A 14072-nucleotide genomic window follows, 5' to 3' on the forward strand; every position below is an offset into this window, starting at 1 on the left:
ATGATTTCCCCATTTCTTAGTCCACAACAATTATTAGGAGCCTTATTAGATAATTTAAAAGTTTCAAAACAAATTTTCGCGTATTGTGGATTGCTACAATCAGATATAAGGGGTCCACTTTGATGGGGATTACACGTTTCTAATTTATCTTGATCTTGAATAATATTTATCGAAGGATTGTAACAAAATTGTTCACTAATGCGACCTACTATTTGTTCTAATGGCCTGTTATTTCCTCGAAGCAGTTCCTTCCAATTGGCTGCAGCCTGGTGGTAAATGTTACTTTCCCACTTACAGTAATATACGTTTGCAACAGGCATTGCAACGACGAGAAGAGCCTCGAAAGGAATGGCCTCTTTACGACATATTTTTATTTAGGAATAACGTTTATGGTAAATAAAGCCAATGATCAAATTAAGATTTTAGTTTTTAAATGTTGCAGATAATTTTAATGTTGCTCAAAAAAAAGCAAAAAAGGCCACAATCACATCAGATCTAGAATCGGATTCCATTATCGCAATTGTACCACCTAAAAGAAAACGAATAATAAAACATTTTTCAAGTTTTTCATCTGTTGAAGAAGAAATAGAACATGTCAGCAGTTTACCACCACATCCTCAACTTAAAGTTGGTATGTATTACATTGTTTATAATAGTACATTTATAACACCTTTTACATTTTCAGTTAAAAAGGTTGTTCAAGCCGAAGTTCATAGTGTAGATATTGATGATACAAGTCCTCCAGCTCCAGATAACTCCGACAAAGTTACCAAATTAGTAGAAAGTGATCAAAATTTGGAGGGTGTGGAATCCAATAGAGGTATGTTTATATTTGAGTTCTTTTTATACTTTATACTAATTCAAATTTTTTACTTACTTCTTACTAGCATGTAATAATTTAGTGCCACAAACGAAAGAGTACATAATAGCTATTTGGGATTTGTAATTGAAAATAACTATAAAATACAATGTTGGTTCATTGCTTCTCTATTTTAGGAATGTTGGTTAAAATACTTCATAAACAGAATATAATTATGGCTTTACTAAATGCGATGAATGAAAGGTTTGCCAACATGGAAAAAAAAATGGTACTATCAGCTGAACCTTCCGTAGAAATCTCAGATACTATTTTTACTAAATTTGACTTCCCCTTCAATGTTATTGAAGCACTAGAAGATTTTGAAACATTTATTAACAATCCAGCAGAGTTCAACAAAGTGGTGAGTTTAAATACTACATTATTAAATCCTAATACCCATAAGCATTTAGGTTCTGGAATTTTTAAGACTAGGTGGAAACGTCCCATACAATTTTGTGGCAAGGTCCATGGAAAAGTTGTTTACTAACCAACTTGCGAACAATTTTAGTTATTATGGTCGAAAACAAAAAAGACCTTTTAATAAATTAAACTTCAATAAACTAGTGATTGGTAAGTTTAGGTTGGGTTATTAAATCTTGTTGACAATATTTTTTTAGAATCTGGGTTATCTATATTTCCCACATCCTCAAGAATGGTTTTTGAGCAATCAATAGCGAAATGGTTGAGACGTGCAAAGGAGAGGAAGGACAAAAATTAATAATCAATGACTGTATTATTATAAACACATAAATAAACTATCAATATTATTGTTATTATTATTAGGCAAAATATCCATGTTACATCCCAGGTAAACCTCCATTGGATGTAGTGTACGGATGTTCAATGGAGATCCATTCTAGTGCCAAACGTACATCCACTGAACATCCATTGAATGTTTGAGGACCTAATATGTACATCCAATGGACTTTTGAAATGTCTAATGGATATATCCATTGTACGTCCATTGTACACATGTGTGTTACCTGGGGCCCCACACCACACTGTCTGTTTGCTGACATAGGCTCGTGTTGACATGATGTTCCAGTTGCAGATGGTGGGTTATAGTTGGCCCTGGTTGCAGTCGAGCGAGACATCTCAAGGAAACTTGATGCTGTCGACAAAGCTTTTCTTGAAACCTCGAGAGTGTTTGTCAGATGTGAGGTCACCAACTCCCACCCACACAGCACATAATGTCCATTGGATATCTAAACAATGTAGATAATATCCACCTGATATCCAGTCCATTTACTTTATCTAATGGATATTGTAGGGACATCTACGAAAGTCAGTATCTAATGTCATTTATCTAAAAGATATCCATATATGTATATCATGTAAAAAATTATCTTATTTATAAAGCAAATTTAAAAAAATTAAATACTAATTGTTGACATTTTAACGTAATTCAATATTATGGCTATGGTATTGGTGAAGTAGGAATGTTTATACAACAGTAAAAAGGAAATCATATACCCACACAGCACACTGACAACCATAAGATATCTAAAAAATGTTTTTTTATGGATATCCATGATATTTAATGGATATCCCCTCACATGTAATGGACGAATACTAGATATCCAGATGTCCCGCCATATACCTACATATAGATATCCATACAGTTGATCTATTAGACGTACATAATCTTTAAAATGATATCTGTTAGATGTAATATGGATCAAAAATAGCACTAACAATGTTCCACGGACATCCAGTGGATATACAGCAATGCATAGAACCACATAAAGAAATGAAAAAAATGTATGATTTATTTATTAGTTACAACTTAAAAAGCACAAAATATTCATGTGTATAAAACCAGAATAGTAATAATATAAAATATAATAGTTAAGATTAAGAAATTTATAAAAAAGAAAAACAACTTATCCTGTAGGTTCTTCTGCGCCCTTTTGTTCCCGTTTACTATAAAAAAAAATCGCGTTAACACAGACATGCTTTAAATACATGGGTATCATTCCATAGTTAATATAATATGAAACGCAATTTGGACAATAAGCTTTAATATAAGTAACTAGAAGATTTATGATAATTCAATCGGGTGGTGGATTTTGCTATGGTTACGCAATTATTGGGGCATTTGTGTCCACCGTATATTCTGTCTACCAGGTTGGAATGGTTGAATATGTTTCTAAAGATGCCTGGCACAAATTCATAGTCATCATTACATACAGGGTGCCCATTATGTATGGAATCAATATAGTAAGTATTTATTGTGGTAAATAACGACTGTGTAAAAAAATTTTTTATATAAAAGTTGTTAACATTTTATTTATCATAATAAGGCAACATTCAGTTTTTATTTCGAAAAACAAATGAGTAACAAAAACAACTTTACTAGCAATGCACGTCTTTATCAGGCTCGTTTGATATAGATTTCTTTTCTCTTTTCTATTATGTAACATGTTAGAACCCCTATGGCTAAAAATTTTCAAAAAAATTTAAATCTCTTTATTCAGTAATTACATTAATCTAGATATCCTACATAAAAACACACCAAATGAATGTCTTCTCTTATTAAACCTTAAAGACAAATTGAAATTAGCAGTAAAATCTCTATCAAATGAGCCTAATGAAAGGGCACATTGCTATTTAATAAAATTCAATTGTTTTTTGTTACTCATTTGTTTTTTTAAATAAAATCAATTGAATGCTGCCTTATTATGGAAAATAAAATGTTAAACAACTTTTATATAGACAATTCAACTCATGTATAAAAAATCGCATAAGCCGCAGTGCAATTGTCACTTTGACAGCGGCAAAAGTTACCTGCAACTTTTCCAGCGACAAATGCACTAGAGGTTTTTTCACTTATTCATTTTCGAACCAATTATCGCATTATCCTTTCCCATATGATTAGTTTGACGTTTGTCAATAATTGACTAATTTGGTGAATTTCTTGTTCGTTAAATTGTCCTGCCGAATTACACTCGAGGTTAGTATTTAAACCGAGTAAATTTGGGTTGTTGCAATTCAAATCTGTTTCCTTTTAGCAATTGAACTCGAAAAACTGTCAACCTAAAAATGCTCCACCTTCGGTGTCGCATTTTTATTAGTTAACAGTTTTTCTCGTCTAATTGCTAGGCAACAGATTTTCATTACCTTAACAACCCAAATTTACTCGGTAAAATACAAACCTCTTGTGCAATTATAAGTGAAAATTTTTTATACAGTCGGTATTTACCGAGATAAATACTATATTCTGTACATAATGGGCACCCTGTATAAAATACATATAAAGAAAATTAGTGGAAAAACTACTATTTTTATTCTGTATGTATTTTAAATACTTTAGCTATATATCTACTAGACTAATAACTTACCATTGGTTGGTATACCTCACATGTGCATGTTTTAACCAATTTTTTACAGAGTCAATCATTTCCTTCTCGGTGGTCTCACCAATTAACTTATTTTGCTTTACGGCACCTGAAACATGAAAAGCATATACTTTACTAAATGTCATTTTAATTTAAATCAATACGTAAAAAACAATCAATGTATAAAATTAGTCAACCTTACATAAAATAACCTCTGCAATCAGCAGGTTGAAAGATTGCTTCTTTTTAGCTCCTAGCCAGCTGTAGTTGGCTGCTAGTTTATTTGAAATTAGTTTTCTTAACATAATTTTGGTGATTTGATCAATTTTTAGTCCTCCTAATCGACTGCAGTAATTGATCTAAAAAAATATACACTATAACCTCTACTCTCATGTATGTATTAGACTTCTTACTAGGTATTTCTTAAAATCAGGGTTGTTGAGAAGATAAACCTCCATGTTTCTTAGATCTAATTCGGTATCCAAAGGAAACTTGCGTATTATCTCTTCAAAGTTATCATGTTTCTCCTCGTTCTTGTCATTATCTTGAAGTTGATGAGATTTCATGTTCAATTCTAGTACTGACAGTTGTTGGCCAATTTTCACTAAATGAACCCTTATAAAAGACAGCTCTTTAAACAGCTTCTCCTCAAACCCTAAAAGTTATAGATTTTAGTACTTTAAGGAAATATATAAAAATCAATACCTTCATCAGGTTTGCGTGACATTACATATGTTTGAGATTCTTGTAGTGGAAGTCTCCTTGAACTGGATGCTATAGAATACATTTTCTTAAGGACTAACATTGTAATAAACAACAGATTCCAGGAACATCTCGAGCAACGCCGAATAGTCCCTCCAGCGCCGCTCCATGAAATGATGCTGGACACTGTCCCGTGGAAGGTACCTGAAATAAAAATAAGAAAAGATCTAATGCGCTACAAAAAAGAGATTACAAAACAACCCACTTACCTGCAGGCATACGAGAACCTCCTTAACGAATATCCCTCATACCAACCTGTGTACACGGATGGGTCCAAGAACGCGTATGGGGTGGGAAGTGCTATAGTCACCGAGGGCGTAGCATACGAGTGGAGCTTGAATACAAACTCTTCGCCCATCTTTGCAGAGCAGTATGCCCTATGGCAGGCTGTGCTATACTGTTCAATGATGGAAAACAACCGATTTTTAGTTGTTACGGACTGTATGAATATCCTAAATGGGCTAAAGAAAATCTACAACACAGATCCGATGAACATCATGCTACAGTCTGCTATACATCGTATTTCGGAGCAAGGTAAATCACTCGAATTTATTTGGGTCCCTAGCCACGTTGGTATCTTTGGCAACGAACAAGCAGACCAGGCCGCTCGTAGAGCGATATCGAACCAGCAGACAGATGTAAATTTCATGGTGGCAAGTGACATCAGAAGACACCTAAAAGAGCAATATGTTGCAGAATGGCAAGAAAAATGGGCACAGGTAAATACTCACCTGTCGCAGATAAAACCTATTCCAACGACACTATACACGCTACAAGATGCTTCGAGAGAGAACAACGTGAAAATGCACCGTCTGAGGATAGGACACACTAAGGTCACACACGAACATCTGCTAAAGAATACTGTACCACGACAATGTAATCACTGCAATACGGCCATCACGGTTACCCATATTATAAGCCATTGCCCACTATACAATAATGAGCGATTGATAAACGGTATAGTGCCCAACTACATCGACAATTTTATAAACCCTGAAAATGCAATGAAGATGGTGAGATTTTTGAAAATGATTAATATATACGCTGATATATAATATGCTTAGTGAATTAAAGGGGATATGACCTTAGTAGTTGAACCCTACCAAAAAAAAAAAAAAATATATACCTTCATCATTTCTACTAGATGGCGTGGAACACTGTGAGCGTGGCATTACATGTGCTTGAGATTCTTGTAGTAGAAGTCTCCTTGAACTGGATGCTATAGAATACATTTTCTTAAGGACTAACATTCTAACAAAAAAACACAATACCTGAAACTTCAGTTGAATCATTCTTCCGAATATCTTGAGGTAGATCAGGAAATTCTGATATGTTTAAAACGCCAACTTGAGAATCCTCCTCTTCTTCTTCACTAGACGAAATAATCTTTTTTTTTACGCCTCCGATTTTCTTTGGATAATTCATGATCTGTATTCAAATCAGAGTGTTCCTCTGCTATTATTAGTTTTCGCCTTGCGGTTTCATATGAGGCTAGAATGAAATCATTAGCATTGAATACAGAGATATGTAGGTAGTTAAAAAAAACGAAAATCCATTTAAATAGCAATGAAATTATAAAACACTTACAAAAAGTTCCTAAAACGCGCATTTCATAAAGGGACCATCCTTCATTTGGCGGCTCCCTGCTTTTAACCGCTTTTTCGTACCGTGTGGTACTAGTAAACGTGGGCCAATAGCAACTGTTTCCCACAATCCAATCAGTAGGAACCAACTGTAGCCCGTCTTCGAATAACACTACAGACCATTGGCTCTCCATTTTTTAAATATTCTATAATTATAATAATATCTAAGTTGTTCTAAAGACAAATGGCAATTTACAGAACATTACCAACATAAAAATACAAAATGAACATAGTGAAAAGAACACTGAATTTATGAAATACAAAACGTCACCTACTGCTACTGCATTAAGAGTACTATACCGCCCTCAGTAGCAAAAGCACATGAAGTGAAAAGAATTCATATGATGTATGTTGTACGTAACAAATGCAAACCGAGCGAATCTATCTAGTGTGCTTATCAGAAAGGTAGTAAAACATTTCTAAATAAGAGTTTATTCATAAATAAAATATGGTATAAGGGTTTCACATAGATACTGCATTTGTGCAACTGAAGGCAGCATAACTATATACAGGATATCTACAACAGGTGTTTTTCTGATTGCTTTTCAATATTGGATGACAAATTATTCTAAACAAAATTTATGTGCAGAACAAGTAAAATAAAGGGTCCTATTTATAAATTTAAAATTGTTATCGGCATGGAGAAGTGGGTATACAGCATACCCATTTTTAAATGGTATTTGAACATATTTATATTTTATCTCGGACACGGACCAAATTTCTAATTTATCTGACACACTTTCTACATAATATATATTGATAAGTGAAGAGGGGCAAGGTTTAACATAGACATCCGACTGTTTTTTAAAACGTTTCCCAATAACCATCATAACTTCCTGAATTATTACAAAATTACATACAAGTATCACTGAATCATTAATTTTACAACAATTATTTGGCATAGTTATACTAAGGCACCACTCAGGTGTGTATAATTCTTTAAACTGTACTTCATTTGTTAATCCCTGTGTAAGAGGCCCACCATCATATTTATTTTTAAATGTCCAGTTCATGTTTTGAGATGTTTCTAATGATAAGATATCAGTAGAAAATTGCTCCATATATCTCCGATGTAATTGTTGCAATGGTTTATCTGCTTTCCTTAATTTCATTTTTAACTGGCGCATATAGTTTTCAAAAGGAAATGCACTATATGAATCCAAAGTCAAAGTTTTTTGCATCATCGGTAATATGAAGCAGTCCATGAACATTATGGGAAATTAAACATTTGCCATAAATTTTTTGAAAAGAACTTACAAAGTGCTGCAGTAACAACCCAGCATAATCTGAATAATTTTCTAATAGTTGACTATTGCATAAAATTCTAATGGCTACATGCAAAGTAAGAAAATTAAAATACATCGAAGAGTTCATTGTGTCACTGAGAGCAGATGGTGACAAATACAAAAGAAATAGTCTTAATTCCGTTGCTTTCCATTGTGATACAGATGAAATTTCGCGAGGCCTACGAGGAAATTCCTTCGGGATATGGTTTCGGTATTGCAACATTTTGTCAGAAATTACACTTGTTTGTTTATGTGATAATCTAAATTTTAATGATCCACTTTGCCACAATGATACCATTTTTTTTACAACACCAATGCACACAAGGTGCATATAATCCAAGGGTACATTGGTGATAGGACCAAAATTTGGAATTGATGTCATAATTGAGACACCAGTATGATGAGCCTCATCTGATTGATTAATAAAATCTCTGTCTGTTCTCAATTGGGAATTAATTTGAGGAAAACATAAACGATTTTCCAAGTATTCGCCCTCTTGAATGCATTTTGTACAACTGGAGTATCCACTGTGGCCTTTTGTTTTTAAAACAAAACTTTTCGCGGGTGCATCACATATCAAACTATGCATAGAAACTGAAAATGTTACTCCAAAACATTCAATTCCTTCGGTAATTAATACTTTCATTTCTTCAACAAAATTTTCTAAAAATTCATTTGCATCGACTGGCTTGGAGAGACCGTGGTAAATTCCAATAATAAAGATAATATTGATAGAGTTGATACAACCTAGGATAGGCCACAGTTGACTATTATTACTGTCGGAAATCGGTAATCCATCTATATTTATTTTTAATGCTATGGATTTTTTATCGCCCTTAAATTTGGTACTTTTAAAAGTATTTAATATTCCATTACGCACACCAAAATGAAGATAATTCCCAGGTTTAACTGGTCGAATAACAGTAGATCGAGGGGTTTTTAATAGCGTTCGAGAGTCACTGGGCAATTCATCAGATTTAATGTTATGCTTCAACAGTATTTTCATTAACTCAGACAGTGCAGAATGAGGAATCTTGTTTTTTATCGCCCATAATCTTAAATCGTTTGCAAACGATGGAGTACGTTGTAAACTATCAGACAAAACATCAGCCATATTGAACGAATCATTTAATGCATTAACGTCATCGTCGAGGTCATCGTTCTTACATTCGGAAGGAAAAGTTGTTTCATCGTTACCTGATTCAATAAAGCATTCACTTCTGGTATCGAAAGGTATTTCATTATTAAATGGTTCATCGGGTTCATCATTACTACTACCGGCAGGGTTAATATCAATCTGCTTATCAACATTTATTCGTTCGGAATTTGATGTGTCATGTTTTTTGGATAGATTACTAATTATACGATTAATTTGTCGGGTTGAAATGCTCAAAAGGCATTTGTCTGTTAATTCTTTAGACATGATCAGAATCTAAAACAAAGGCCAAGAATATACCTCCACTAACCAATTTTGTATAACCTATTACCACAATTACTTACTTCTATGGCAATTTCCACTGGCCTGTGGTTAAACCGAGTGAATTATCATTAAAGCCCTAATGCTAAATAACATGGTAGGTACATACATACCTAGTGTCAAATCCAGCGAAGTAGGTATCTAGCTTGAAACCTTATAAATTAAAAAACGCAGAAGAGCCTCCACAATCAAAATTGGGATTGTAATATCTGTCTAAGGTAGGTATCTGAAATAAAACATACACACTTAACCTCAATTATTTAGCGGGCGGGCTATAGGTACTGTACTTACCACTAAACAGAGGATTGGTTATCGTTATCACGGGCCAAGTAAAAACCACGTAAAAACACTGGCAAGCACGTAACAGATAACGAAGGAAATATATCTTAATAATACGCTATATTAGTGTGACGTCAGAGCGCCATCTTGTTGCGGTAGGTTAGTTGTCTTTATCCAAACAAACTTTTATACCATGTAAATTCCCATAAGAGTTTTTAGAAAATTTAATTTTGCGTCAATTAGGGTATTGATATATTGAGATTTCACGCTATTAGTTACAGTTTTTTGTGTACAACATCATTCATGTGCAAAACCGATCATTTTTGTAAGTTTAGAATAGAAATATAGCAAATTGGTAAAACTAACCTCAATATTCTTATTGTAGAATTTATTATATACATTATTGATGGCGGAGAAATACGTTATTTCTATTACGATGGTGGCTGCATTCTTTAAAGAAAACATGAAGCAGCTTCACCGTGGTGAAAATTCGTACAAAAGTTGCAACGTACTTACGATGAATTTCGATGCAACTGTTGATCCTGCCGTCTTGAAGGGGAAAGTGAAAGCAAGTATGAAAGGGCTGACATACTCTGTTGAGGTGTGTTTCATTCTATGTAGTACCTAATACATCTTGTATATATTTATTATCCATAGGTATCGATTAACTTGCAAGATAATTACATTGAAAATGCCACGTGTAGCTGCCCTCGAGGACAAGCAGTGTGTCATCACATGGCAGCCCTGTGCATACATGCACATAACAATGTGAGCATCACGGACAAAGAGTGTGCATGGAATAAGAAAAAAGGAGGCGGTGAAGAAAATGTGAAAACATTAAAAGAACTCTACCCTTCGAAGCACGGGGTGTATGAACCAATTAATGGTGAAGTATCTGACGATGTGGTTCAAATGTTTCATAGAAGTTTAGGGCATGGTAATGCAGTTGGCTTTTCATGGTTGTTGCAACCGCATGTTTGCCACAGCGCAATGGAGTTTCTTCCCATTATAGATGAATTAGTTTTCAACAAGGAGTATTTGGAAACGTCTAACAAAAGATATTATATTGAAGAAAGGTGTCAATTAACACCAGAACAAATTACTTGCGTGGTAAAAAATACGGTAGGCCAAGCCAATAATGCAAATTGGTTAATGGCACGAAAAAATCGTATCACTGCAAGCAATTTTGGTGTGATACTAGCGGCAATTCACCGTAATCGCTTTCCACCATCCCTTTTTAAAAGATTGATGGATGGCTATGACCTCACGTCAGTACGAGCAGTCCAGTGGGGCAAGGAAAATGAAAAGTCTGCTATAGATACATTCACGTCTGCTTTTACTGAAATGAATGTTACACCTACAGGGCTGTGGTTAGACAAGTGTGGCTTTTTAGGAGCCTCGCCTGATGGGCTAGTTGGAGACAACTCTATATTGGAGGTGAAATGCCCATACAAGTACCGCAACACCAGTTTGCAACAAGCCCTGCGAAACGATAAAACATACATTATTTTTAAGGAAGGAGAAGAGTCGATGATAAATGTTGAACATGAATATTACCATCAGGTACAGGGCCAACTGCATTTGTCAAATAGGGATGCATGTTATTTAATTATTTGGACTCCCAATGAATGTGAAGTGGCTTATATTGAAAAAGACCCAAATTGGGGTGACAATCTTATTTTATTAAAAAGTTTCTATTTAGAAAAGTTTATACCTTATCTGTCAGGTATGGAAAGATAAGATATTAATGTGTAAATATAGTTAAGTTTTAGGTTTATTTTTATATTTTTAAGTTAGCTAATTAAGAATAGGCTAATGGCCTAGAATAAAAATATTTGTAGTGTTTTTTTTATTAATATAGTATATGTAAATATCTGCTGCAATATGGAAATCATCTATTATACTTCTAAAATAAAATCCGAAGTTTTTCTCCAAAAGATTTATTACAAAATACAATACAAAATATAAAATCTGTCTAACCCTTTCCTGGTTAGAATCAAGACTTAACTTAAAATTGAAGACACACTTTTCATCCTTCCATCCAGACGAGTTTTATGACAATAAATAATCCCTTGTCAGTCATTCTAATTAAATATTACCAAATAAGCAAACGAAAAATACAATATATACATACAAATTAAATTAATACAATAATAGTACTCGGTTCGTAGTGTTTGGCCAAAACGCTTGATACTGCCTATCTCGAACGATTCCTAATAGTTGCGCGTAGTTAATAATATAGTTCACCTGTGAGTACAGGGTGTACCGTAACAACTGCTATTTATTACCTTATACTAACTATTAATTCTATGAGGACCTAGACCAGTAATACATAATTAATTCTACCCTAAACTGTACACCTTATTACCTACTTACTAATATTAAAAATAAAATGAAATTTTAATCATCAGCCACTAAGAAATATTGCTCCACTTCTCTAATTAAGGGATATTGTAAGTTTGTTAAGGCTCCAACTGTTTGGAAAACCTCCTCTGCATAGGGAATCAATTTAGAAGGAATAAAAGACAAAATCCGATACACTTTCATGCGGCGGATGGCACGTTCTACATGAATGCGTGCACGTGCAATACATTCTGTCTGCCTAATTTGTTCCGGTGAAAATTGTGCTGTACTTAAAAAAGGTGGGATGTTTAGTGCCACTCCAGGTGGTAATAAATCTCGAATAAGAAACCCTTTATCGGCCAAAATCAAATCACCCGGTACCATTTGATCGAGGATTCCGCTGTGCTGGACTATTTTTTTATCAGACGTTGAACCTGGATAAAGACCGCTTATATAAGTTATAACACCATTGGGTGCAACACCTACAAAAAGATTCAATAAATATATTGATTTTCCCTCCATAGTGCATATGAATTACCTATAAGACCTTTGCAGGTATTCCTATGTTTATAGGCACTGTATGTGACTCGTTGCGTAGCCATTGAGCTCCGTGGGACAGCGGTGAAAATATCTGTGCAGTCTATAATAATTCGGCAGTTTGTAAAAGTACTGCAACAATTTGGCAAGCACGTTCTATTTTTCTCCCTAGCTGGGATGGTGTTCATTAGTTTTTTAAACAATATCTGATGAAGAACATGAATCCATGTAATTACAATATTTGATACAGTAGCCTGTGAAATACCAAATCGATAGGCTAGGTCTAAATGCGGAGCATTTTGTCGCAACTTCATAAGGGTAAGGAGCAACTGATCCTTGCGATTCAATTTTTCCACATTCCAATGGAAATAATAATTTATTTTCAAATTGCTAACTAAGTTATACACACTTTCAAAAATTTCTTTGCTGGGTAATCCAGTGTATAACAATACCAGTGTATTGTGGTCTGCAATGCTGTCAAAACTCATGCGGTTGGAGAAATACTGTAGTTGTCTCTTTTGCGCATTAATTTCTTGTAATAAGAAATAATTTTCTGCATCCACCACAGCAGAATCACTTGACACAAAGACTTCTTGGGATGTGCTTGGTTGTGACTCGTCCAATATGGAGGCTTGCCATGAGGTGCTTGGCTGTAGCTCATCCAATGCCGGAACTTGTCTGGATGCGGTTAGTTCATGGGATGTGCTTGGTTGGGGATCGCCCCATGCGGAGGCTTGCAGTGATTTGCTTGGCTGTAGCTCACTTGATGCAGGAACAGGTTCAGACGTTTCATTATCTTGTACTTTTGACCTATAACATTATGTAAATATACATAACTTTGATTAAACACACTTCAACTTACTCTATGTCTCTTGAATCCGTACATCTACGTTTCTTTTCTGGAGATGAGAACGCAAATCGTTTCTCACGATTATATTCAAATAATTTTGGGCCATTTTCTTTCCGGCCATCTGGAAAATGGCAACTGCATAAAAAGGCACCACTACCTGGTTCGATACTGCGCCTATAATATTTGTGATTTTAGACAGTTTAAAACAACATACTGCAAAAAGACGTACCTAACAAGTTGTTTCCATTTGGCCCTTAAACGAGGTTCTGTGGGAAACTTAAAAAATCTGCAGGTTTCTCGTTGATTGTAATGGTTACAACCCGGAGCCCAACATAAAACCATTATCACCCTCTTGTTAATTAATACTTTCCAAAATCCGAAAGTGTTAATATTTTAAAAACACGATCGTAAAATAGGTACAACTAAGTTTTTGTACTAATCACCGCGAAAATTTTGAGGTTAATTTGAATAAACACAATATTCAATGTTTTTAACACTGGAGGGAATGAAATGAAATTTTTAACATAATGTTTAAGGTACTCTCTTCAAGTTTCAACACTTTGTAACTGTTAAAAACACGACAATATTTATAAAATCAGTTCAATAATGTTCACTCATAAGACAAAGCATGCAGATCAAACGTGTTTGGATAATTGGACATGACCTTCCATAACAAAAATGGCGTGTGACGTCATCAC

General features: G+C 34.3%; 3 protein-coding genes across 7 annotated transcripts; 1 reads left to right on the forward strand and 2 right to left on the reverse strand.

Moving 5' to 3' along the window:
* The first annotated feature begins 205 nt into the window (after nt 1-205).
* LOC116181866 lies at nt 206-1774 on the forward strand. 2 transcript variants are annotated; one of them, XM_031502310.1, is made up of 7 exons: nt 206-392; nt 443-631; nt 686-820; nt 997-1220; nt 1270-1429; nt 1477-1589; nt 1643-1774. In XM_031502310.1, the coding sequence occupies exons 1-6, from the start codon at nt 221-223 to the stop codon at nt 1575-1577; spliced, it is 981 nt and encodes a 326-aa protein (XP_031358170.1). In that variant the 5' UTR covers nt 206-220; the 3' UTR covers nt 1578-1589; nt 1643-1774. The 2 variants fall into 2 exon arrangements, with proteins under 2 accessions (XP_031358170.1, XP_031358169.1); XM_031502309.1 differs by lacking the exon at nt 1643-1774 and having other exon boundaries at nt 1477-1626.
* An 843-nt stretch (nt 1775-2617) lies between these two features.
* On the reverse strand, nt 2618-9742 carry LOC116181871. Of its 4 annotated transcripts, XM_031502316.1 has the most exons (9): nt 9479-9742; nt 6547-6748; nt 6231-6450; nt 6086-6178; nt 4903-4971; nt 4611-4852; nt 4400-4556; nt 4201-4306; nt 2618-2782 (listed from the first exon to the last, which is right to left on the reverse strand). In XM_031502316.1, the coding sequence occupies exons 3-9, from the start codon at nt 6382-6384 to the stop codon at nt 2743-2745; spliced, it is 861 nt and encodes a 286-aa protein (XP_031358176.1). In that variant the 5' UTR covers nt 6385-6450; nt 6547-6748; nt 9479-9742; the 3' UTR covers nt 2618-2742. The 4 variants fall into 4 exon arrangements, with proteins under 4 accessions (XP_031358176.1, XP_031358177.1, XP_031358178.1 ...); XM_031502317.1 differs by lacking the exon at nt 9479-9742 and having other exon boundaries at nt 6547-7172; XM_031502318.1 differs by lacking the exons at nt 6086-6178; nt 6231-6450; nt 6547-6748; nt 9479-9742 and adding an exon at nt 5215-5622 and having other exon boundaries at nt 4903-5103.
* Nucleotides 9743-11596: 1854 nt separating this feature from the next.
* On the reverse strand, nt 11597-13764 carry LOC116181867. Its single transcript, XM_031502311.1, has 4 exons — nt 13604-13764; nt 13387-13548; nt 12526-13334; nt 11597-12469 (listed from the first exon to the last, which is right to left on the reverse strand). Exons 1-4 carry the CDS (start codon nt 13714-13716, stop codon nt 12045-12047), a joined length of 1509 nt encoding a protein of 502 aa, XP_031358171.1. The 5' UTR covers nt 13717-13764; the 3' UTR covers nt 11597-12044.
* Between the last annotated feature and the right edge of the window lie 308 nt (nt 13765-14072).

This window comes from Photinus pyralis, unplaced genomic scaffold (genome assembly GCF_008802855.1).
Source record: "Photinus pyralis isolate 1611_PpyrPB1 unplaced genomic scaffold, Ppyr1.3 Ppyr1.4_unclustered_Scaffold260, whole genome shotgun sequence".
NCBI classification, from domain to species: domain Eukaryota; kingdom Metazoa; phylum Arthropoda; class Insecta; order Coleoptera; family Lampyridae; genus Photinus; species Photinus pyralis.